This window comes from Saccopteryx bilineata, chromosome 11, assembly GCF_036850765.1.
Source record: "Saccopteryx bilineata isolate mSacBil1 chromosome 11, mSacBil1_pri_phased_curated, whole genome shotgun sequence".
Classification (NCBI taxonomy): Eukaryota; Metazoa; Chordata; class Mammalia; order Chiroptera; family Emballonuridae; genus Saccopteryx; species Saccopteryx bilineata.
The window spans coordinates 80,791,993-80,813,566 of NC_089500.1; the positions used below are offsets into that span (position 1 = coordinate 80,791,993).

The 21,574-nt window shown below is 50.1% G+C and overlaps 2 protein-coding genes across 5 annotated transcripts; both read left to right on the forward strand.

The window, feature by feature from the left end:
* Window positions 1-649: 649 nt before the first annotated feature.
* LOC136315677 (butyrophilin subfamily 3 member A2-like) lies at window positions 650-10,666 on the forward strand. 4 transcript variants are annotated; one of them, XM_066247480.1, is made up of 9 exons: window positions 651-841; window positions 1,042-1,383; window positions 3,305-3,586; window positions 4,449-4,628; window positions 4,735-4,755; window positions 4,835-4,861; window positions 6,036-6,097; window positions 6,470-6,496; window positions 9,803-10,666. In XM_066247480.1, the coding sequence occupies exons 1-9, from the start codon at window positions 763-765 to the stop codon at window positions 9,803-9,805; spliced, it is 1,023 nt and encodes a 340-aa protein (XP_066103577.1). In that variant the 5' UTR covers window positions 651-762; the 3' UTR covers window positions 9,806-10,666. The 4 variants fall into 4 exon arrangements, 3 of the variants coding, with proteins under 3 accessions (XP_066103576.1, XP_066103577.1, XP_066103578.1); XM_066247481.1 differs by having other exon boundaries at window positions 6,036-6,123; window positions 9,803-9,890; XR_010727539.1 differs by having other exon boundaries at window positions 650-841; window positions 4,735-4,861; window positions 6,036-6,123; window positions 9,803-9,890.
* Window positions 10,667-13,574: 2,908 nt separating this feature from the next.
* On the forward strand, window positions 13,575-20,589 carry LOC136315676 (butyrophilin subfamily 2 member A2-like). Its single transcript, XM_066247478.1, has 7 exons — window positions 13,575-13,732; window positions 14,311-14,658; window positions 15,004-15,285; window positions 16,945-17,139; window positions 17,617-17,637; window positions 17,739-17,765; window positions 18,714-20,589. Exons 1-7 carry the CDS (start codon window positions 13,648-13,650, stop codon window positions 19,358-19,360), a joined length of 1,605 nt encoding a protein of 534 aa, XP_066103575.1. The 5' UTR covers window positions 13,575-13,647; the 3' UTR covers window positions 19,361-20,589.
* Window positions 20,590-21,574: the final 985 nt, after the last annotated feature.

A 21,574-nucleotide genomic window follows, 5' to 3' on the forward strand; every position in this document is an offset into this window, starting at 1 on the left:
CTGTTAATGCCTGATAAATTTTTTCTTTAAGAGTAATTATTGCAAGTGGAATCTGTGGGAAAAATGATTAAATATTTTAAGGCATGTGTTATATGTGGCCAAAATACATCCAGAAATATTTTAAATTCACATGAAACAAATATATGACTCACATGATAAATTATTAAATTTTATTTATTTATTTTTATTTATAAATTGTATATAATCAGGAATAAAAACCAATCAATATACTCCCAATCGGCAGAAATAAATTTCCCACTTGAAACCCTTTAAAACTGAAAACGTCCAGATAATTCTGAAAGTTAAGGGTACAAAGGACTTCAGCTCCTGCTCTGAGTGAAAGGGGAGCCCCCGGAAGGGCTGAGTGGAGGAGGGAGGGGAAGTGAGTCAGGAACCTCTGGCTGGTGTGCTGAGCATAGACTGTGGGGACTCCGGTGAATCCGGGACTCAGGGAGGAGGGTCCTGTGCTCCTCAGAGTGTGATGGGGGAGGCGGGAGCTGGCTGTCCCAGGGAATTGTGGGTAAGTGAAGGCTTCTGTCCAAGTCCTCAGGGTAGAGCCCAGGGTTTCCTGATGGTATGTCCATTTAACGTTATTTACTTTATAGGTTATTTTCCACGTTGGATTCAAAGGTTAAGAGACTCCCAACCAGACATTTGCAGAGGAGGCTCTCGGTTCACCAGGTCTCATGACTGAACCCAGAGTTGGGTTGTCATTTCTACCTAACTCCTTTTGGTGTCTCTCTCTCTGCACAACAGGTAAAAATGGTGAGGTCCCTGGTTTTCCATTGGCTTGACCTCTCTCTCTTCCTCACCTTGGTCCAGCTGCTCACCCCCTGCTCAGGTAGGGAACAGTTCTGCGTTTCTTTGTCTGAAGCAATTACCTATAGTGTCAGTCAGAACCTTGGATTCCTCCTCATACTGAAAGGCCCCTCCTGACTGTCCTTCTGTTAGACTGAGTGGCTCTCCAGATGTTTCTTACCTCGCCCTCCCTGCTGGAACACCCCTAACCCTCTGGCCTGCTCTCCCCCTTCTGCTGTCCAGCTCAGATTGCTGTGGTTGGACCTCCTGAGCCCGTCCTGGCCGTGGTGGGTGAAGTGGCTGAGCTGCCCTGCCAGCTGGTCCCGAACATGAACGCTGAGGACATGAGTCTGATGTGGGTGCGACCCAGCCCCTGGCAGGTGGTGCTCACGTATGCGTTCGGGAGGGAAGAGACACAGGCAGCCGAGTATCAAGGGAGGACTTCAGTTTTGAGAGATGACATCACTGAGGGGACGGCTGCTCTCCGGATTCACAACGTCACTGTCTCTGACAGTGGAGACTACCTGTGTTATTTCCAAGATAGAGATTTCTATGAAAATGCAATGGTGGAGCTGAAGGTTGCAGGTGAGCCTCGGGTCTGTTCTGAGCTCGCTCTCCCACGGAGATCTGGGAGCAGAGGCTCCACACCCACCTCAGAGCACCTCTGACTACTCACGAGCACCTGCCTCTCCCTCCTTCCAACTCTGCTTCTCTGAGACCCTTGACAGACCCAGGTTGTCCTCCAGGGACCGTTCCTCCTGTGTCAGGTGAAGAAGTTCCTCGTGGCGGCCACCAGGGTCTAAGGGAAGTAGAGGTGAGAGGTAGGAAGGGTGAGCAAACCTGTCTCACTGGAGGGCACACAGTTGTTTGGGTTCAGCTGAGCTCCAGACAGTGACCTTGGTTCCCCCATGTGTGCGCTGCTGTGGGCCCAGGAGGCTGACCGGCAGGGACAGCATCATTGCCGCTCACGTCCTTCAAACCAAAGATTGCATAACACACCTGCAGTTGAACAATTTGTTTTTATACTTGTTGCATGGAAGGAGAGTGCACACATATGAGCCACGGGGTGTGTCACTGAAACGGTGTCAGGGAAGTCTTGATATAACATTTGTCCTGAGGGTTGGAGGGGCAGAGTCTATGGAAGTAAGGCTTTGCTCCAGTTCAAATGCTGTAAGGATGGTACAGGATGTAATTGGTCATCTACAGCTGGGACGATATAGGTTTAGTCACTGTGGTCTGGACGTTGTTTGTGTTTTACTCTGAGCTCAAACCTGATTGTCGAATGCTCTTGATCTTGTCCTGACCCATCACGGTAACAGAGCGCCCTTGTCTGATGCTGCTGTTCTGTGAAACTGCTCATGTGCAGACGTCAGGGATGCATTTCTCTTCCTCAGGCCACCAAGTTTCCTGTGGCTTCAGCTTGGGTGGGTGAACGGGGAGCCTAGCAGAGGATAAAAAGTGGGGGGTAGGGGTTGCCCAGGGCTTCTCCCTGGGGGCCTCCTCAGCTAGCTACCGTTCCTTCTTAGAGACTACAGCTCCTCCTCAGAAAGCCCTCCTACACGACCTCTTCTTTCTGGTCTTCAAAAGGCTTCTTCCCACCTGACCTCTGGTGGCACAGTGGATAAAGGATACACCTGGAATGCTTAGGTTGCTGGTTTGAAACCCTAGGCAAGACCAAGGCACATAAAGCACATACAAGAAACAACTCCATTGACTAGTAGTTGATGCTTTCTACTCCTCCCTGACTCCTTTCTCTCCCTCTCTACCTCTCTCTCCTCACCCTGAAAAAAAAGTCAATGAATAATAATAATAATAAAATACAATTAAGGCTTCTTCCCACCTCCCCCTGTATTTAGGGGTTTAGGGACAATTGGTAACAGCTCCACTGTTCCTGGCCCTGGGTCAGCTCTCTCCAGTGTAGTTATTTTCTCTTCTCCATATAACAACGTTATAAAAATATCCTTGGGTTGACAGAGCTGAGAAGGAGGATGACAACTCTAACATTAATTACACCAAGAATATACCAAGGACACTTACAACATACCAAGCAGAGCTCGGGTGGCGACAAGAAAACACGGATCTCTTTCACACAACACGGCAAGGGCTAAGGTGTACACGGGACAGCGCAGGGTAGAGGTAGAGTTACTAAGGCGGGACCCGCCCCAGCTAAGAAAGAACATCGTTCATGCTTACCCAGGGTAGGGTGAGGGTTTGTTTTAGGAACAAGCTGTGTCATGAAGCATAGGGCAATGGAACGGCAGTCTTAAGAGGGAGGAATCTCTGTTCTGGCCCAAAGCTAGCTGGACCTACCTAGCACCAGGGTCCAGTGACAATCAGGCAGTGGTCACCTTATGGAACAGTCTTTTCTCAACAGCACACTTTTGTAAACAGCTCTGTAGTGAAACCCGGCTGGAGTTCTCTAGTGTGAGTGTGCCCTAAATTCTTGTGGAGAGCCTCAGCAGCACAGAGGGCTCCCAGTAATCCAAGCTCACTTTTCCTTCCACAGCGCTGGGCTCTGATCTCCTCATTGAATTGAAAGGTTATGAGGGTGGAGGGATTCGTCTGGAGTGCATGTCTGCAGGCTGGTATCCGCAGCCCCACATCGAGTGGAGAGATGACAGGGGACAGAACTTGTCCTCTGTGGCAGCACCTGTGACTGCAGACAGCCGGGGTCTGTACACAGCCTCAGCATCTGTGACCGTGAAAGGCGACTCTGGGAGGGGGATCTCCTGTATCTTCAGAAACCCCCTGCTCAGCCAGGAAAGGACAGCCAGGGTTTCCATTGCAGGTGAGTGCCCTGCCGTTACCCTGTGCTTAGCTGTGGCCCCTGGGGGCAGGCACTGACTGCTGCTGATTTGAGTCTTTGCTGTGGACATAAGGCACAGAGCAGGGACCCAAGTGCTTTTTCTCCCTTTTTCTCCCAAGCTGTTCATGTCACAAACCTCTTCAAGCATTTCTGGCATGCCACGAAGGTTAATTGTGAAAGGTTATTTCTTTTAGCATTAATTATAACAAAAAATTTAGAGACTAGGCTATTGCCCACCAGTAGGGGAACCTGTACGCAGTGGAGGGTTGCACTGTGAGAGGAAACGCAGACGTCTCTCTGTGCTGACATGACGGTCCCCAAGACACTGAACAGAGAGAGCAAGCGCCAGACCAGCTGGGACAGAGTGCCATCTTTGCTGTAAACAAGAACAAATAGGATATATGTGTATATTTTTAAATTTTAATAAACACTTGCATGACACTGTATAAGTCAGGCACTTCATAAGCATTAATTGAATCCTTCTACCTGTTGGGACACCAGGAACATTATGGTAAAGTCATTAAGTCAAGGTCACATGCTAGTTGGGCAGAAGACACAAAATTTGAACCCAGGATCCTCCAGCCCAATGTTGGCACTCCTACTCACATAGACAGCTGACTGATGAGAACTAAGAAATGGGAGAGGAGGAAGTGGACAGGACAGTTCAATGACTTTGTATATTTTTTGATATTCGAAATATTCTCATGTGAGAGGCAAACATTTCACCACAATAGTGTTCTGTGACAGTGAGAGTTCTGGGCCCTCTGGGAAGATAATGTTCACTTTGTGTCCCGAGACACCCCGCCACCCCGCCGGGCCAGCGGCTGAGGCTGTCCCTGCGCAGGTCCCCTCTTCTGGAGCGCGCGGCCCTGGGTGATGGCCTTAGCGGTGACGCTACCGGTTCTGCTGGGGCTCCTGGCGATGGTGGGGTTCTTCCTCTGGCGACAGCAGAAGAAAAACAAGACCCTGTCCAAGGAGAAAGAAGCAGCACAGGAGGAGGAGCGGCGGGAGCGAAAAGCCAAAGGTGAGTCCCGGCTGCAGGAGCGCGACCGCCCCGCCCCAGCCCGCGCCCCCACCGCGCCCGTCCCCCCTCCATCCCCGTGATGGGACTCTTTTCTGCTTATTTCCAGAGAAGCTGCAGCGTGAACTCAGTAAGTACCGGTCCCCACCCCGCGCGTCCCAGGGTCCCTGCGTCACGCGCGTCACCGACTCCTCACTTGTTCCCCGCAGGGTGGATGAGGATCCAGTACCTGGCGCGTGAGTGTCCCGCACCCTCGGACCCTCATCTCAGACTCTCTTCTTGGATATGATCCCGCCCTTCCCTCACCCCTAACCGCCCGGGGGTGGGGGAGATAAGGACGCTGATGGGGCAGCCGGGCAGGGGTTTTCTCAATGGAGAAGGGGCTTCGGTCTCCACCAGGGGCCGCTCGCACCGAGACATCCAGGGGACACAGGAAAGGACAGGGGCGGGGGAGGTGGACTCAGTGTGTGAGGTCCTCCCCTCCCTGGTGGCTTTACACAGTCTGTAGTCTGCTGAGAAGAAACCAGAGGAGAGAGAAGTGTCTCTTAAAAAGAGGTGTGGCTATAGTGTCAGTTGTCACAGAAATAACTATTGGAAAAATAGTATCTAAACTTTTCTCATTAAGTTGCCCAGTTCCTTTCGGAAGTAGGCAGGAAATAACACAAATTGAGAGAGACGCATTCTATCACACATACATATACACACATGTATGGCCCAGGTACACCAGGTAAGGTAGTCACCCCTAGTGGATGCCTGAAACCGCGGATAGTACCAAACCCTGTACACACTAGGTTTTTTTCCTTCTCACGTAGAGGAAAGCTTCTCATGGACATATCCAAATTGTCACCATCACGACTCTTGCACTTTGGGGCCATTGTTTACTCAAACAAGAGTGATTTGAACACAAGCACTTTGACCCTACCACAGTGAGCCTGACACTGTGCTGGCGAAGGCAGGGAGAGGTACACAGCTGGGACATGCCGCCCTCGCTGGTGAGTTGGAGTGGCATGGCACGAGACTTCATCGTGCGACTCAAAATGACGTGCAATTTAAAACTTGTGAATTGTTTGTTTCTAGAATTTTCCATTCCATATTTTCCGAACAATTTTCACAGAAAGTTACTGAAACTTTAAAAAGCAAAACTGAAGATAAGAGGTTGCTCCAGGGTATATATAGGTGTAAATAAAAGAGATCTGCAGTGACAGCTGGAAAAGGTCGTGCAGGGTGCCTGCAGTGTCATTCCGTGCTGTTGATTTAAAGAGGAGGGGACAGCAGAGAACTGAACAGGCAGAGGGAGAGGCAGGAAGTGGGCGGTGGGGGCGGAAAAGGAAGATTAGATACCTGCAAGAGGAAGAGAAAGGAAAGACTCAGAAATGACAGTTCAGGTGACTCTGCTGTCTTCCCCTGCAGGTGGGGAGAATCCTCGGGCATGTGCTGGTGACACTTATACTCTCTGGTTTCCTGACACCTGTGTATGAATCAAACCCTCTCTCTGCTGGTGAGGAATGATCAGATCTAGTTCAGAGGCCCATGTTCTGTGGAGCACCACCCGGCCTTTCTGGACACTCAGAGAGGACCTTCCACATACAGTGTCCCCTCACCCTGCTGACACAGATGCCCGCACACCTGGGCTAAGCCTGGCCATGTCGCCTGCAGCTCCAGTGAGATGAAGAGAAGCTCAGCATGCAGAGAGGTTTCGTGCCTGATCCGCAGAGCTGTAGATGCAGGAAACTGGATGTTGGAAGAGACTGAGGAGAGGAGGGAGAAGAGGCTTAGTGAGGGGGGTGTGCAAGGGGAAAAACAGAAATGATGACCTTTCTTTGTCTGTGTCTCCTTCCTTTCAGACTGGAAGACGGCCCTCTTCCAACGTGGTGAGTGAGTCACTGTATGTTCCCAAGGACAACAACTGAGGGAACTCTGCTTCCTTTTTCTTCTCTAATTCTTAACTGGGAGAATCTGGGGTTGACTTGAGGTCCTGGCCTCCAAGGTGTGCCCACCTTCTGAGGACACAGAGGACCAGGGACAGCTGCTGTCCTGGGCTCCACAGGTCCTTATGGGAAGGAAGAGGCAGGAGGGGTGCAGCTGGGGGAAGGGGCTGCAGGGAGAGTCAGGATGGGACCTGACCAGGCTTCTGCCCCTCCTGCCCCTGTGTGTCCTCAGGTTACACAATGTTTCTGAGCTTCAATCTCCTCATTTAGGTGATGGCGGTAATGGCTACTATGTGAAGGTTGGGGTAGAAACTATAACACTTAATGAATGCCTACTGGTTAAAACACCAACAAGAAAGAGATGGCCTGTTCAAAATGGGTGTTTTTCTCACAGTAATGACTTTGATAAGGAGAAGGTATCTTCAGGCTTAAAAAAGATGCCACTCCTTAGAATATAACAGACTGTACTATAAGGTAAATGACATACAGGGGTATAGAGACGGAGCAGACAGATGACCCGACAGTCAGCACAGATTATTCACTGCTAACAGACATGTTACAGTACTTTTAAAATAAAACTCAGCACAAAGAAAACTAGATTAGAAGGTGACGGAGGACAATCTGACTTTGGGTGATGGGTATGCAACATAATTGAATGACAAGATAACCTGGACATGTTTTCTTTGAATATATGTACCCTGGATTATTGATGTCACCCCATTAAAATTAATACAAATTAAAAACAAACAAACACAAAAAAACCAAACAAACAAAAAAAACAAAAAAAATAAAAAATAAAACTCAGATACTAATGAGTGACAGAACAAAGGGACAAAAAAATCCGGTGACATCAGGCCATACCTCCTGGTGGTCTTGTGATGGATGATTCTTTATAATCGATACTATTATCAGTTTCCTAATGACCTCAGTTGTCATGCCATTCTAGCTGCTACTAACAAAAATGTCCATGACTGTATTTTAAGGAACACAGACATTCATCACCTAGCAGGCTTTGGTGTGCTTGCTGAAGACAGAGAGATTGGTCAAAGGTCACACACAAAAAGATAAAAAATATTCATGACTCAAAAATGGAGTTGGTTTTTTTCACAGCCACATCTTGACAGTGATTAAAGAGGCTGGTGTGTGTGGGGGAACTACTTACAGAGTCTGAGGTGGCATTAGAAGAAACCAATGAGGCCCTGGCCAGTGGCTCAGTGGATGGGACATTGGCCTGTTCTGTGCATGTCCCAGATTTGATTCCTGGTCAAGGCACATAGAAGCTACCATCTGCTTCTCTCTCCCTCCCTCTACCCCTTTTCTTCCTCTTCCCTTCCCACTACCAGTGGCCTGATTGATTTAAGAGTGACCCTGGGCACCAAAGATAGCTCCATTGGAGTGCATCAGCCTCAGGTGCTAAAAATAGCTTGGTACTCAAGCACCATCCCAAGATGGGGTTGCTGGGTGGATAGATTGAGGCACATGTGGGAGTCTGCTTCACTATCTTCCCTCCTCTCACATAAAAAAAATGTGTGACTCAGTGGTAGAGCATCAGCCCGACATGTGGAAGTCCCGGGTTCGATTCCTGACCAGAGCACACAGGAGAAGCATCCATCTGCTTATCCACCCTTCTCTTTCTCCTTTCTACCTCTCTCTCTCTCTGTATCTTTCTCTCTATCTCTCTCTTCTCCCACAGTCAAGGCTCAATTGGAGAAAGGTTGGCCCGGCGCTGAGGACAGCTCCATGGCCTCTGCCTCAGGCACTAGAATGGCTCTGGTTACAACGGAGCCATGCCCCAGATGGGCAGAGCATCGCCCCCTGGTGGGCATGCCGAGTGGACCCCGGTTGAGCGCATGCGGAAGTCTGTCTCATTGCTTCCTCGCTTCTTACTTCAGAAAAATACAGAAAAAAAGAAAAAGAAACCAGCAAAGATGAATGGTGCCCCACGACACAAAACAGTGGGAGCTGTCACCATGCTAAAGCTGAGGGGGGGGTCAAGAACCAGTCCCTGGAGCCAGGAGGAAGAGGGAGGTTGGGGAGAGGCTGCCTGAGAGTTGTCACGGTTTGCTGGAGAATCTCCAAGTGGAGGAAGTGGGGGAGTCAGTGCTGGGCCTCTTTCCTTTCTAGTGCCTGCCCTTGGCCAAACCAACAGGTCACCTGAGGCCAGGGGGCCAGTGATGCTGTCCATCCACAGAGGACTGATTTCTGGGGTCAGAGAATGTGGGGACAGGTGGGGAGGGGTGGAAAGTGGACCCAACGACCATATAGAACTGCCACGGGCCAGCCATGACGAGTCTGTTCCAGGGTCCCGAGCAGGAAATGGCATGAAATTGAATTAAAGATAGACAGAGACTTAAAGATATATTCAGCTGGGTTAGAAGGAAGCCACGGTTCCTTGCCAACAGTCACTCCTGCTTCCGGCCGCCGAAACATGGCCGCCCCCAAAATGACATCCATCTTTATTCCTGGGCAACGTGGGCCATTAGCAAGTAAATTAAGTTTCCAAGGCCACTCAAACACAACCCCCACCAGACTAATCAATCTAACTTTACACCAAGAAGAAACTTGCTTCCAGTCTCTTCCGGGCGGACACGTCGAGCACTGAAGCACAGCCCTTTGTTAACTTAATTAGGCAGGTGAGGTGGGGGGTTGGGCCCAATGCCTCTGTCCCCTAGACATCCAGACCGCAAAATACCCTGTTTACTTTTCGGTCTCCAACATAGAACCCCCGCATGACCCCAAGCACAGAAGACACATGGTCTATTATCACACCAGGCACTTTCCTTCCTGCCTGGCCTTGGACTAAATATTCCACACACTTTCCCTTATTCTACCCTAGAGATTAGTATTGTCACCCCGATTTCACACATAAAATTCAGACTCAAGTTAGTACGTAGGTTGTGTCTGTGGAGAAAGAGACAGTGCAGAAAATCAAGTCACCCAGCTCAGGAGCGGGAAGCAAGGGTTGAAATTTGAGTCCCTGTGACTGTGCAGCACAGGTGGGGAGGGAAACAGGGAGTACGTAGGATGGTGTCACTCAGGACGGCGTGTAAAACAGACCCCAACCCTCCTCACCCTCCCTTTCCTCACAGAACACAAGCTCCTTGCTTTCTCTTGGCACTGCTGAGGGCCCATTTCAGGGCAGCTGGGGGCCCCAGGTCTGGCTCAGCCAGACGCAGGTCTTGAAGGCTGAGGCTCTGAGGTCCCAGGACCATGGCTGACCCCACTCCACTCTATCCACACTGTTTACAGTGAATGTATTTATGGATCCTGACACCGTGCACCCCTCCATCCTTACTTCTGAATACCAGAGGAGCCTGCACTGGACACGCAGAACGCGGAACATGCGTGAGAACTCCAGCTGATATTATGAGCATTCCAGTGTGCGGGGCTGCGAGAGCTTCACATCGGGGAGACATTTGTGGGAGGTGAAAGTGGGGAACAGGAGACAATGTCATCTTGGGGTGTGTAGGGAGAGAAGATATTGAGTTAAAATGAAGCCCAATAGTGGGTTCTGGACAACGAGGCTAATAAAAATTGATTCCCACTGGGCGGCCCTGGCTCAGTGGATAGAGCGTTCGCCAGGGGACATCCTGGGCTCGATTCCCGGTCAGGACGCACAGGAGAAGCGATCATCTGCTTCTCTCCTCCTCCTCCCCCTTCTCTCCTTCTTCCCCTCCCACAGCCAGTGGCTTGGTTGATTCAAGCATCAGCCTCAGAAGCGGTTGCCAGGTAGATCTTTGTTGGGGTGCATGGAGGAGTCTGCTTCACTATCTCCCTCCTCTCACCTAAAAAAAAAAAATTACTACCAGGCTCTTATAGACTTCAGAACCAAACTGACAATTGTCAAACTCCTCAAAACAGTGGGGGTTTTCCTGGACTACAAACTGGGGGAGGTCTCATTCTACAATGCCATTGATGGATTGCACATCTGCACCTTGCCACACACCTCCTTCTCTGGGCCTGTGTGGGCTTTTATCAATATTTGGACATTGGAGCTCACTGCCATTTGCCCAGTGCAAAAAAGGAAAGGAAAAATGAGAAGTTTCTACATGCCTGACATAGAGCCTGACCTTCCCTGGAGACTTCAGTGTCCCTGGGTCCCCCCATGGGAACAGGGACCCTCAGTGTGAAAGAACTCTGACTTCTACCAGCACAGCCTGGAGTCTGAGGGCCTTATTAACAGCAAGATTTTACAGCAATAAAATTCTTACTGAAAACACACTGAGTGAAGCACTTCCCCGACATTAATTCAATTTTTACATGGGGTAGATAAGAAGACAAGGGTGCAGAAAGTGAATTAACTTTCCAAAGGTGACTCAGCGGGCTTCCAACAGCCACAGCTAACATGCATGCAAAATGCTTCAGGTGAATTTCCCTCCCTAATCCTCACAACAACCCCGTGAGGTAGCCTCATTTTGAAAGTGTAGAAACTGAGACAGAACCAAGTTCAATGATTTACATAATTCATACAAAAAGTTGTGCTGCTGGGAGGAGATTAGCTGTGCACACACCCACCCCTACTTCTGATCTGTTCCTTTGCAGAAGGTTAATGTTGGGCAGGTTCATGTGCAGCCCTGAAGATCTCTTCCCAGGGCACCAAGGGCGAAACTCACTGTAGGTGACTATGGAGGTCACACCCACTTGTCTCCTTCAAGGTCAACCATCCAAGCCTTGTCCCCACCCCCGCCACTTTATTAACTAGCTCTGCAGGAAGACTTTGTCCAGAGAATGAATTCACACTGACCACATCACACAGGGCTGAGACAAGACTATATACCTCAACCTCTTCACCAAAAATGTGACCTGTGTTCACAGAGCAGAACCAACCTCCCTACTTCATACCTAAAGGTCATCTGTGAAACACGAATTTCAGAAGAAGGGAGCTTGATGAGCTTTAGTGGGGTTTTCATCACACTCTAAATCTGTCTTCAGGGAAGGGACATCCTACCGCTGGTCATTCACTGATGTTACTGGACATTCCTTTTAACTGGTGCGTCCTGGGGAGAAGCCACTCTTCATCATCATCGCTATGAGTGCTCACGTCTGCATGCCTTCTGCCCTGTGTGTGGTTGTCAGTTACATTTGTTAAATAAATTGGTCAATAATCTTTACTCTTCAACTGAACTTATTCTAAATTTTATATCCCCTGGAGTTTACCCACCACAGTTTCACAGTTTACCTCCTTGCAACAATTTTACAAAATCCTTGTATAAGTTTTGTATTGTCACTGTAATAAATTTCATGAGCTAGTGCAACACAAATGTATTACCTCACATTTTGTGGGTCAGAAGTCCAACATGGCTCCTGCTGGGCTGAAACCAAGGTGTCTGCAGGCTGGGTTCCTTTCTGTGGGATCCAGGGAAGAGTCTGCTTCTTGCTCATTCTGATTGTTGGCAGAAGCGAGTTTCCTGCAGTGGTGGGAGCCAGGCTGGCATTCCTTGCTGGCTGTCAGGAGAAGCTGAGAGCTCTGCAGGCTGGGAACATCTAGAGGTGTTCTTGCAGGAGCAGGTGTGAGGGAACAATTCAGGTGAAGCGAATGGCATGGGGACAGAGTCCCAGTCCTGGAGTAATTGCTGGTGGGGACACTGTTAGTGTGCTAACTGCAGTGTCAGATTGAGTCACAAGGGAATGAGAGGCCTGCAGGGAAAGCATTTTGGCTTATGTAGGAAATGTTAAGAAATGTGCCTTGGGAAGATTATTCTAGAAGAAATGTACACAATGTCCCAGTTGATATCTAAGGGGCACGGGAAGGGAGCATCAAGTGGGTGTGGGGTAGCTGGACCCAGCCAGACTGTCCGCTGGCAGGCGAGCAAGCCTTTCTTCCCTCCCAACATCCTGGATCCTGGGCGCACTGGAGTGCCACCTCCCGATGGAAACAAAGGCTTTCTCCTCTCACTCAGGGTCCTCACATCTCTCACTCCATAGTTTCTGAATGAAGGACAAGGTCTCTATTACAGCTGCTCTGGCTGTTGTGTGGCTCTGAGAGTCTCTAATCCTGAGCCCAACCCTGCATCCTCCCATCTCTTCCCAACCCTTCCACGCCCAGCAACTTCCAATCCTTTGGCTTCGGAAATAGGGTGTTTATGTTCACCTCAACACCTGCCCACTCTAACCCCATCCCCCCCACACACACACACACACGTGTGCGGGCCTCTGTTCTAGTAGTTAGCAACAACGCCACAATACACAGGGACTCCCAAAACTGCAACACACCGAAAAATTACATTGCCTGTGAAAAGAGAAAAAGGAACTAAGATATCCAGATAATTTTAAAAGGCTATTCACGGTTGTACGGGTCTAATCTTTAAGTAGTGTCTGTGAATTCTACCTAGCAACTGGTGAGGAGTAGACTCGGGGATGCCATTGGCTGGCGGGCCCGCCGCCGGCCAATCCTGGACTGAGAACGGTCACTGGAAATCTTGGGACTCAGGTCACAGGGGACACCGGGTCCCAGGTCCCCAGCCGCACACAACCTCTGGAGAATAAACGTTTTCTCAGCTTTCGGGAAGTATTGCCATCCGGCTGTGGCTGTGCCCATGGGCGGGTTACAGAGAAGAGCAACCGGAAAGTCATCGTTTGAGCATCAGCAGAGGAAGGAAGACGCCTTTGATTCTGGCAGGTGGGACCGCGGTGGCCGCTGCGCTCCGTGTGGGGCCGGGGGGCAGGGGAGGGGGCGGGGACGCATCTCGGTGGAAAGGGCAGGTCCCCGGAGAGAGGTTTCCTGGGGGACTCCACGCCTGGCCTCCCTGGGGTCGCTCAGGTGCTGCCTGGAGGAGGAGGAGGTTGTGGAAAGATATCGGGTGACGACCGCAGAATCTGAGCTCTGTCCCCAGAAGTGATCCGAGCACAGCGGACCGTGGAACGTTGGCTTATTCCATGGAATGTTCATGAGCGCGTCTGTGCGGAGACGCCTGGACCCGAAGAGGAGGAAGGGGGGTGCCCAGGATACAAGTGGGGGCTCTGATGTCACCAACACGGGTTACAGGGTCGTTACCTAGATCAGGACGGTGGTGCCAGTCTCCCTGCTGATTTCTCCAGGTCTGCGCCCCCAGGCCTGTGGTCCCGGCCTCCCCTGGGTGACCGGCCTCCGTGCTATGGAGCCGGCTGCTTCCCTGCACGTCTCCCTGCCTGACCCCCGGCTCTTCTTCGCGCTCCTGGGCTTGTCCGCACTGGTCTCAGGTAGGGCGCTGCCACGGGCTCCTATCGACGCAGAAAGGGAAGCTCACACTTCCCGCTGCGGTTGTGATCACCCATCCTTCATTCTGCACGTGTTCCTGAGTTTATACCAACGCCACAAATAACCACAAATAACTAAAATATTACCATTCAAACATTTAATTAAAGCAAACTAGGGATGAACCATTTAGCACTCTTTTTATTCCAAATTTTCGAAATGTGATGAGTATTTCACATTGACAGCACGTTTTATTTGGGACTGGCTAGTGGCTACCAGGTTGGACAGCTCTAACTGCTGCTGTGCTCCAGGCCTGCGATGCCCTGGGCAGCAGGAGAAAGCCTCTGTCTGCACAGGGTCTGTGGGGGGCTAAGGGTGGGCTCCTCTCTGTTCTGCTCACCGAGCTCTGGCAGCCTCAGCAGACACTTAGTAGGCATCTCGTGTTCCAACCAGCCACAGCTGTGGGTCCCAGAATCCTCAGCCCAGAAAGCCCCTGGGTCCTCCCCTGGAACAGCCACTTCCTTTCCCGCCTTAGATGTTGGAAGGCTGGTGCCCCCACTGAGTTTGCCTCTCTGTTGAACAGCCCAGTTTACTGTCGTGGGGCAAGCTGATCCCATGCTGGTCATGGTGGGAGAAAGCACCGTGTTAAGCTGCCACCTGTCACCTGAGAGAAGTGCCGTGGACATGGAGGTGCGGTGGTTCCGGTCTCAGTTCTCGCAGGTCGTTCTGCTGTACAAGGGCGGGCGCGAGAGGACGGAGGAGCAGATGGAGCAGTACCGCGGGCGGACAACCTTCGTGAGCGAAGACATTAACAAGGGGAGGGTGGCCCTGGTCATTCACAATGTCACCGCCCACGACAACGGCATCTACCGCTGTTATTTCCAACAAGGCAGGTCCTACGATGAGGCTGTCATGCACCTGATAGTGGCAGGTGTGTTGTTTCATTTTGTCTGGTGGCTTTTTCACAGTGTGACTCTTGGGGAAATTTTCTCTCTGAACCTCAGGCCCTGCACAGACGAGCAGATTTTTGCCTAGAATCCCCTTGAACTCACAAGGGTAGCTTCCTATTACCCCAGGGCTGAATGAGTCTGTCTTCCCACTGAGCTGTGGGCATCTAGTCTTGAAGACGCTCACCCAACTCAGCAAGAGGCTTGAGCAGGAGAGAACGTTTAATCCATACAGATTGTTTTCATGTTACTTCTTAGAGATCTCTCAAGATCTTCATCAGTAACATGCTGTAGAATTAAACATTGGAGACTTATTTATCTGTCCCCAGGCCTGGGCTCCACACCCCTCATTGAAATGGGGGTATACGATGATGGGGCCATCCGGCTGGAGTGCACATCTGTAGGGTGGTTCCCAGAGCCCCACGCAGTGTGGAGGGACCCTTATGGTGAGATCATGCCCGCCCTGGAGGAAGCTTACACCCAGGAGACAGACGGACTCTTCAAGGTCACCATGGCTGTGGTCATCAGGGACAGCTCTGTGAGGAACATGACCTGCTCAGTCAATAGCACCCTGCTTGGTGAAGAGAAAGACTCTGTGATCTTCATTCCAGGTTAGTTCCCTGGCCTCTGGCGGCCCAGCCCTGGAGGGAGGATACTCAGCAGACAGACAAGAGTCAGGATAGGGGCTGGAGGGAGGGGTGCAGGTTGGAAGGGTCCTGAGCCCTGAGGAGCATGGGCTATAGTTGAGCTGTGGCCTCTCCCCTCATCACAAGGGGAACATCAAATAGTCTCAAATCAAAGGAGTAGGAGGAGCCCGTCCTCTGAGGATAAATCTGATAGTTTTTCCCCTGTTATGATTCTGATCCGGCAGCAAATTTAAACATTTAGATCATAAGCATGCAGACAGGAATGGACAGGCCGCGGTCTACACCTGGTGGTGCTGTAGGCTGAAGCCTTTCCCTCCAGCCCACGTGATTTTCCCAGGACAGAGCTGGGGAAAGTCTTTATCTGCAGACATTTACAAAGTCATTCAACAAATACTTGGCAAGGGTCACATATGTTCAAGACACTGTTCCAGAAACCAAAAATGAATCATTGAAAAAAAACAAATGAAGATTTCTACCCTCATGAGGCTCACATTCTACTTCAGCAGAGAATAATCAATAGAAAAATTAATTAAAGAGTGAAATAATTAATTAAACTATTATGTCAGATGGTGATAAGGTCTGTAGAGAAATTAACCAGGGGAGGAGGTAGGGAGGACTAGGGGCGTGAAGAGTTGTAATTATAAATAGGATGGTAGGAAAGAGTTTCAGTGAAAAGTTAGCATTTGTGCAAGTAGAGAATGAACAAGCCAGGCAGCAGGAACAGCACATGCAAAGGGCCTGAGGCAGAGCCTGAGGGTCAGGCAGTTTTGAGGAACCCCAAAAGGCCTGTGTGGATGGAATGGATTAAGTGCGGGGAGAATCAGAGGAGATGAATTGAGATCTGGAATGAGTCCGGACCACATAGGGCAATGAAGGACATGAGTTGACTTTGGCTTTATGTCTTATTGAGATAGGAAACATCACACAGTTTTGAACGCAGAAATACCCTGGTGTTGCTGAGGCTGCTGTGCAGGGGACTGATGCACAGGGTGTGGGCAGAAGCAGGGAGGAGGACACTGTAGTCACCAGGCAGGAATGATGGTGGCTACACCAAGGTGGTGTCTCTAAGTTGGCTTTATTTACCCTGGCCCTTCCCATGCTAACTGCAGGTGCTGAAGCATGTCCGTCCCCTGGGCCCACTCAAATGACAAAACTAAAACGATTTAGTAATGAGATTGACTTCCATTCTTCAAGCAAAAAACATTCAAGGATTGGGGAGGTGCAGGGCCTCACCAGCAGGGGAGCCACGTCCTGTTGGATTTGGGGCAAGAGCAAGAGTCATAGAGGCAGAAACAGGCATGGCACATTGGGAGGTTGGGGTTCCTCGTAAGGTAGCAGGTCTTGCTTTCCAGGGGACGGTGGACAGGCCAAGGCTGAGCACTGGCCGGTGGACTGTGATGGGTGCGTTAACTTCCCTTGACAGTGGGTATGCCCAGTGCTTTCGTGCTGACATAAATGTAGATTTTGTGGGTCCCCATATACAAGTTCACTTCAACAGCCCCCCATCCACGGCCACCGCTGTGAGTTTCGGAGAGAGAAGCAGGCAGAGCGGGGACCTGAGCACCGGGGAGATCTCCCCCCTCCCCCTGGGCTCTCTTGTCTCACTAACTGGGAACTTCCCAGTCCTCCTTCCAGAACCCGTCATCCCCATAAAGCCCAGCACGCCTGCCTGGATGGTGGCCCTGGCTGTCGTCCTGCCTGCTCTGCTCCTCCTCCTCGTCCTCGTCGGGAGTATCGGTCTTGTCACGAAACTCCACGGGGAAAAGGACGCTCTCTCAGTGGAAACAGATGGCGAAAATAAAGAGAAAGAGCTTACACGTAAGGAACTGGGAAAGGACATGTGGAAAAAGAGAAAGAACGTCTAATAAAAGGTAAAAGAGTAGGAGGGAGCTTGGGGGACAGAGGATGGAGGAGACAGCAGCCATAGCTCGGAGCTCCGTGTCCTGGTCACTAACTCCTTCAGCTGGCTTGGCCCTCCGTAAATGTTGCACTCGCTCACCTGGCTACAGAGAACACCATACCATTGGGGGGGGGGGGACCAAAAACCTAAGTCAGTACTGATAATATCCACACACCTGGTCTTGTATCATTGAGAACACACCGCCCATCCTGAGCTCTTCCTGTCAGAGGACAGGAGAAGTGTGAGGCGGGGCCCCTGCAGGCAATCTGGACAATTCCCTAGACATGGGAAAAGGGACAGTGACTTCACACAAAGGACTAGGGCTTTGTTTAATACAGACTCAAATACTTAGTTCTTCAATTGAGTACACTCATTTGTTTCTGTTTATTTTACAGAGCAACTTCAAGAAGAATTGCGTAAGTTTAGCATTTCTTGAACTACTTACTCCGTGCACCGTGTGTATTCTGTTGGTCACTGTTATCTCGTGAAGCTCACTCTCTCGCCTGTCCCCTTGCAGGATGGAGAAGAGGACTCTTACACGCTGGTGAGCACCTCTGACCTTCCCTCACTCCCCCACCTTCCTCCCCACTAGCCAGCCAACAGGACACATGAGCTGAGTGGAGCAAGGGACACAGTGAGGGGCTGGGGGTGGGGGGCTGGGGTCAGTTCACTAGCAGCATCCCACCTGACACAGGATCCCTGCTCTTTCTGCAGAACATTCCTGTGGCTCTTGATGAAATGAACATTTCGCTTCCTTCCCACCCTCCCATTTTTAGCATAATTTCATCCATGACTACCAGAGGTCAAGCATACAGAGTGAACCTCCCCGAAGGTTATGTGTCACTAGCAGGTGCTCTTTGGGTCCTGAATTAATGTGAAATAGTTCCCCCACTTTTTGACAGAGACACCTCTCAGGTGGTAGGTTGGGTTTGGGGGACATTGTCCTCCTGTTTGACCTTTTGAAGAGTGCCCTTGCAGGTGATTTAAGTCAGACATCACCTGGTTGAACTGGTGGAACACAGAGGACAAATAAAGGGACTCTTTACTGCCCAGCATCAGTGTAGGGAGAATTTGGCTTTAATTGCTTTATTGGGAGGGAGGGAGGGAGGGAGGGAGGGAGGGAGGGAGGGAGGGGAGGAAGGAGGGGACAGGGTCTCTTTGCTGGTTCAAGCCAAGTTGGAAAGTTTTCAACTAAAGAGAATCCCAGAAATCATATGTCTTGAATACAAAAGGGGACAGATCTGAGACTAGGGAGAGAAAGTGGGAACCCTTAATTTCAGCTCATTTGCTAAACATTCCACATTTCTTAGAGTCCAGTTATTCTCTACCTGAGACACCACACCCATCATTCAGCCTCAAGACTGTTCAGTCTCTGAGTTGCCTGGGATCTGGGATCAAGGGGCCTTCATGGGGATCCCACCCCATGGGGGAAGTCCCCCTGCTTTTCAGGACATCTCTGAGACCCAGGCCTAAAGCTGACCTCCCTCTGCAGCTGACGTGGTCCTGGACCCAGACACCGCCCATCCCGAGCTCTTCCTGTCAGAGGACAGGAGAAGTGTGAGGCGGGGCCCCTGCAGGCAGAGCGTGCCTGACAACCCAGAGAGATTCGACTGCCGGCCTTGTGTCCTGGGTGCTGAGAGCTTCTCCTCAGGGAGACACTACTGGGAGGTGGAGGTGGAAAACGTGATGGTGTGGGCTGTGGGGGTCTGCAGAGACAGTGTGGCGAGGAAAGGGGAGGCCCTGCTGGTTCCGGAGAATGGTTTCTGGACCCTGGAGATGTTTGGGAACCAGTACCGGGTCCTGTCCTCTCCTGAGAAGATTCTTCCCCTGAAGGAACGCCTTCGCCGGGTGGCTGTGTTCCTGGACTACGAATCTGGGGATGTCTCCTTCTATAACATGAGGGACCGATCACACATCTACACGTGTCCCCGTTCTCTCTTCTCTGGGCCCCTGAGGCCCTTCTTCAGGCTGGGGTCTGATGACAGCCCCCTCTTCATCTGCCCAGCGTTCACAGGGGCCCAGGGGGTCACAGTGCCTGAGGGTGGCCTGGTCCTTCACAGGGCAGGGACCCAGCGCAGCCACCAAAACCAATTCCTTGATCTCAGAGACAAGCAGGAAAGCGCCAGCCATCTCTACTAGCAGAGCACAGAGTCCCCTGAGGACACAATGGAGAACGTCCTCCAGAGACTCCTTCAGTCTCCAGCGCCATCCCCCTCATCAGACTATATAGCTCATATAGTAACTCATTTGCTTGTCACCGTGGGGCAGGGTCAGTCTCAGGAAACTAGAGCTTCCACATGGCTCCCAACCAAGAAGAAAGAGGGAGACAGTGACAGGCTGAGAGTTGGCTGCTTCACCATCAGGGGACAGGGTCAACGTGGGACTTGAATTGATACCAGACACTGTGAACTTAGGGTGAGGACAACAGGATGCACTAGACCTCAGAGGACTGGGAACCAGTCTTGGAGGTCAGAGACAGAGGAAGAGGGACCAGAGATCTGGGAGAGGCCCTGGCTATTGGTGTGGTTAAGACCCACCATGATGGCCAGGGTTCCCAGCTCTTGAAGGTCCATCCCCAGCCACCCCCAGATTTCTAGCCCACACAGTAAAGCCCCAGGCCTGGGAGGATGAAAGACAAGGATGCGTCTGGGTCTGGCTGGCTCAGGCGTCTTTGTAATAAACATTCCCAGTCATTGAAAGTGGCCTGAGGGTTACAGTCCTGGCTGAACAGGTGACCATTGGACCAAGTTGATTACAAGGTCCAAGTTCAGTGGGGAAGCCAGCACTTTCTCCTCTTTAGTCTCAGAATGGTTGTTGTTTTTTCTTTTTCTTTTTTCCTTTTTACAGAGACAGAGAGAGAGAGAGAGATAGGGACAGACAGACAGGAACAAAGAGAAATGAGAAGCGTCAATCATCAGTTTTTTGTTGCAACACCTTAGTTGTTCATTAATTGCTTTCTCATATGTGCCTTGACCATGGGGCTACAGCAGACCGAGTAATCCCTTGCTCAAGCCAAAGACTTTGGGCTCAAGCTGGTGAGCTTTGCTCAAACCAGATGAGCCCGCGCTCAAGCTGGCGACCTCAGGGTCTTGAACCTGGGTCTTCAGCATCCCAGTCCGACGCTCTGCGCTCTATCCACTGTGCCACTGCCTGGTCAGGCTCAGAATGGTTTTAATACTTACAAATTTGAGGATCTTAAAGATCTTTTGCTCATGTTGTGTATAACTATCAATATTTACTATTTTGGACTGAAAAGACTTTAAAGATGTATTCATAAAACAACATTTAAGTGAAAGTTATAAACTGATTATAGGCTGATGCAAATAAAATGTTTCATGACAAATTACTTGTTTGAAAAGCAAAATAAATGCTGGTGATATGTGTGGCATTGTTACTTTGTTTTGCCAATATTATGTTGGGCTTAACGGAATCCGGCTTCTCACATCTGTCTGTGTAAGCACTTGGGAACCTACAGAGAATTTTTTGAGATTTAATTTGAGCCTAAGTGATGGCATTGCCCGGGAGCAAGATCTCAAATGCTCTGCAGGATGACAGTTTTGCAGATAGAGTCTTTCCTGCATTAGGAGTGAGGGAGGGAAGGTAAAGAGTCTGTGAAAGTGGGAGGAAGGAGAGTTACCAGACCCTGTGCTCCTTGGGGGTGAATACTCTCTGAAGGGGCTGAAAAAAAGGATGACTTCTGGTATTTCAAAGGTGTGTTGACATCGATGCACAAAGATGGTGCACAGGGTTTATTTAAAGTGAAGAAAACTATTACTAGAAAATTCTGGGTCTAGGGCATGACTCCCACTATGGTCTGCCCAGTTAGGAGTTTGTGGTCAGATCACCCCATTGGTTACTGTCCCATCACTGATTTGCTACAGAGCTTGCTTCACTTGCAGCACCAGAGTCTTGAGAATCAGACAGAACAAGAGGGTCTTAAATTGTAAAGTTCAGATACATCATGTCTGGTTCAGTTTTTTGCATTAGAGATTTACTTCGTTAGAATTTCCTTCTGTGTTTTTCTGGCATTAGAGGACCCTTCTCAGTAAAAAGGTATTTCTGGGATATTGTCATTCTTTGTGTTGTTTGTGGCTTCCTAAGAGCCATCACTTCTAACACTGGCCTTTATTTGACCTAAGTCAGAATTCACTCAGTAAGAATAGCCTTCTTTTAGGAGTATTTCTTAAAAACAGTTAGTGGCAATTATTTAACTTGCATTAGCTTGAGAATTTGCAACAACATTTTGGCAAAAGGTAGGCTCACCACTGCTTTCCTTGGAGGAGAAGTCTGCTTCCTGGTGACAGATAAGCTCCTTTCTAAGCTCATGACAACACAACTCAGCCAGCAGGTACC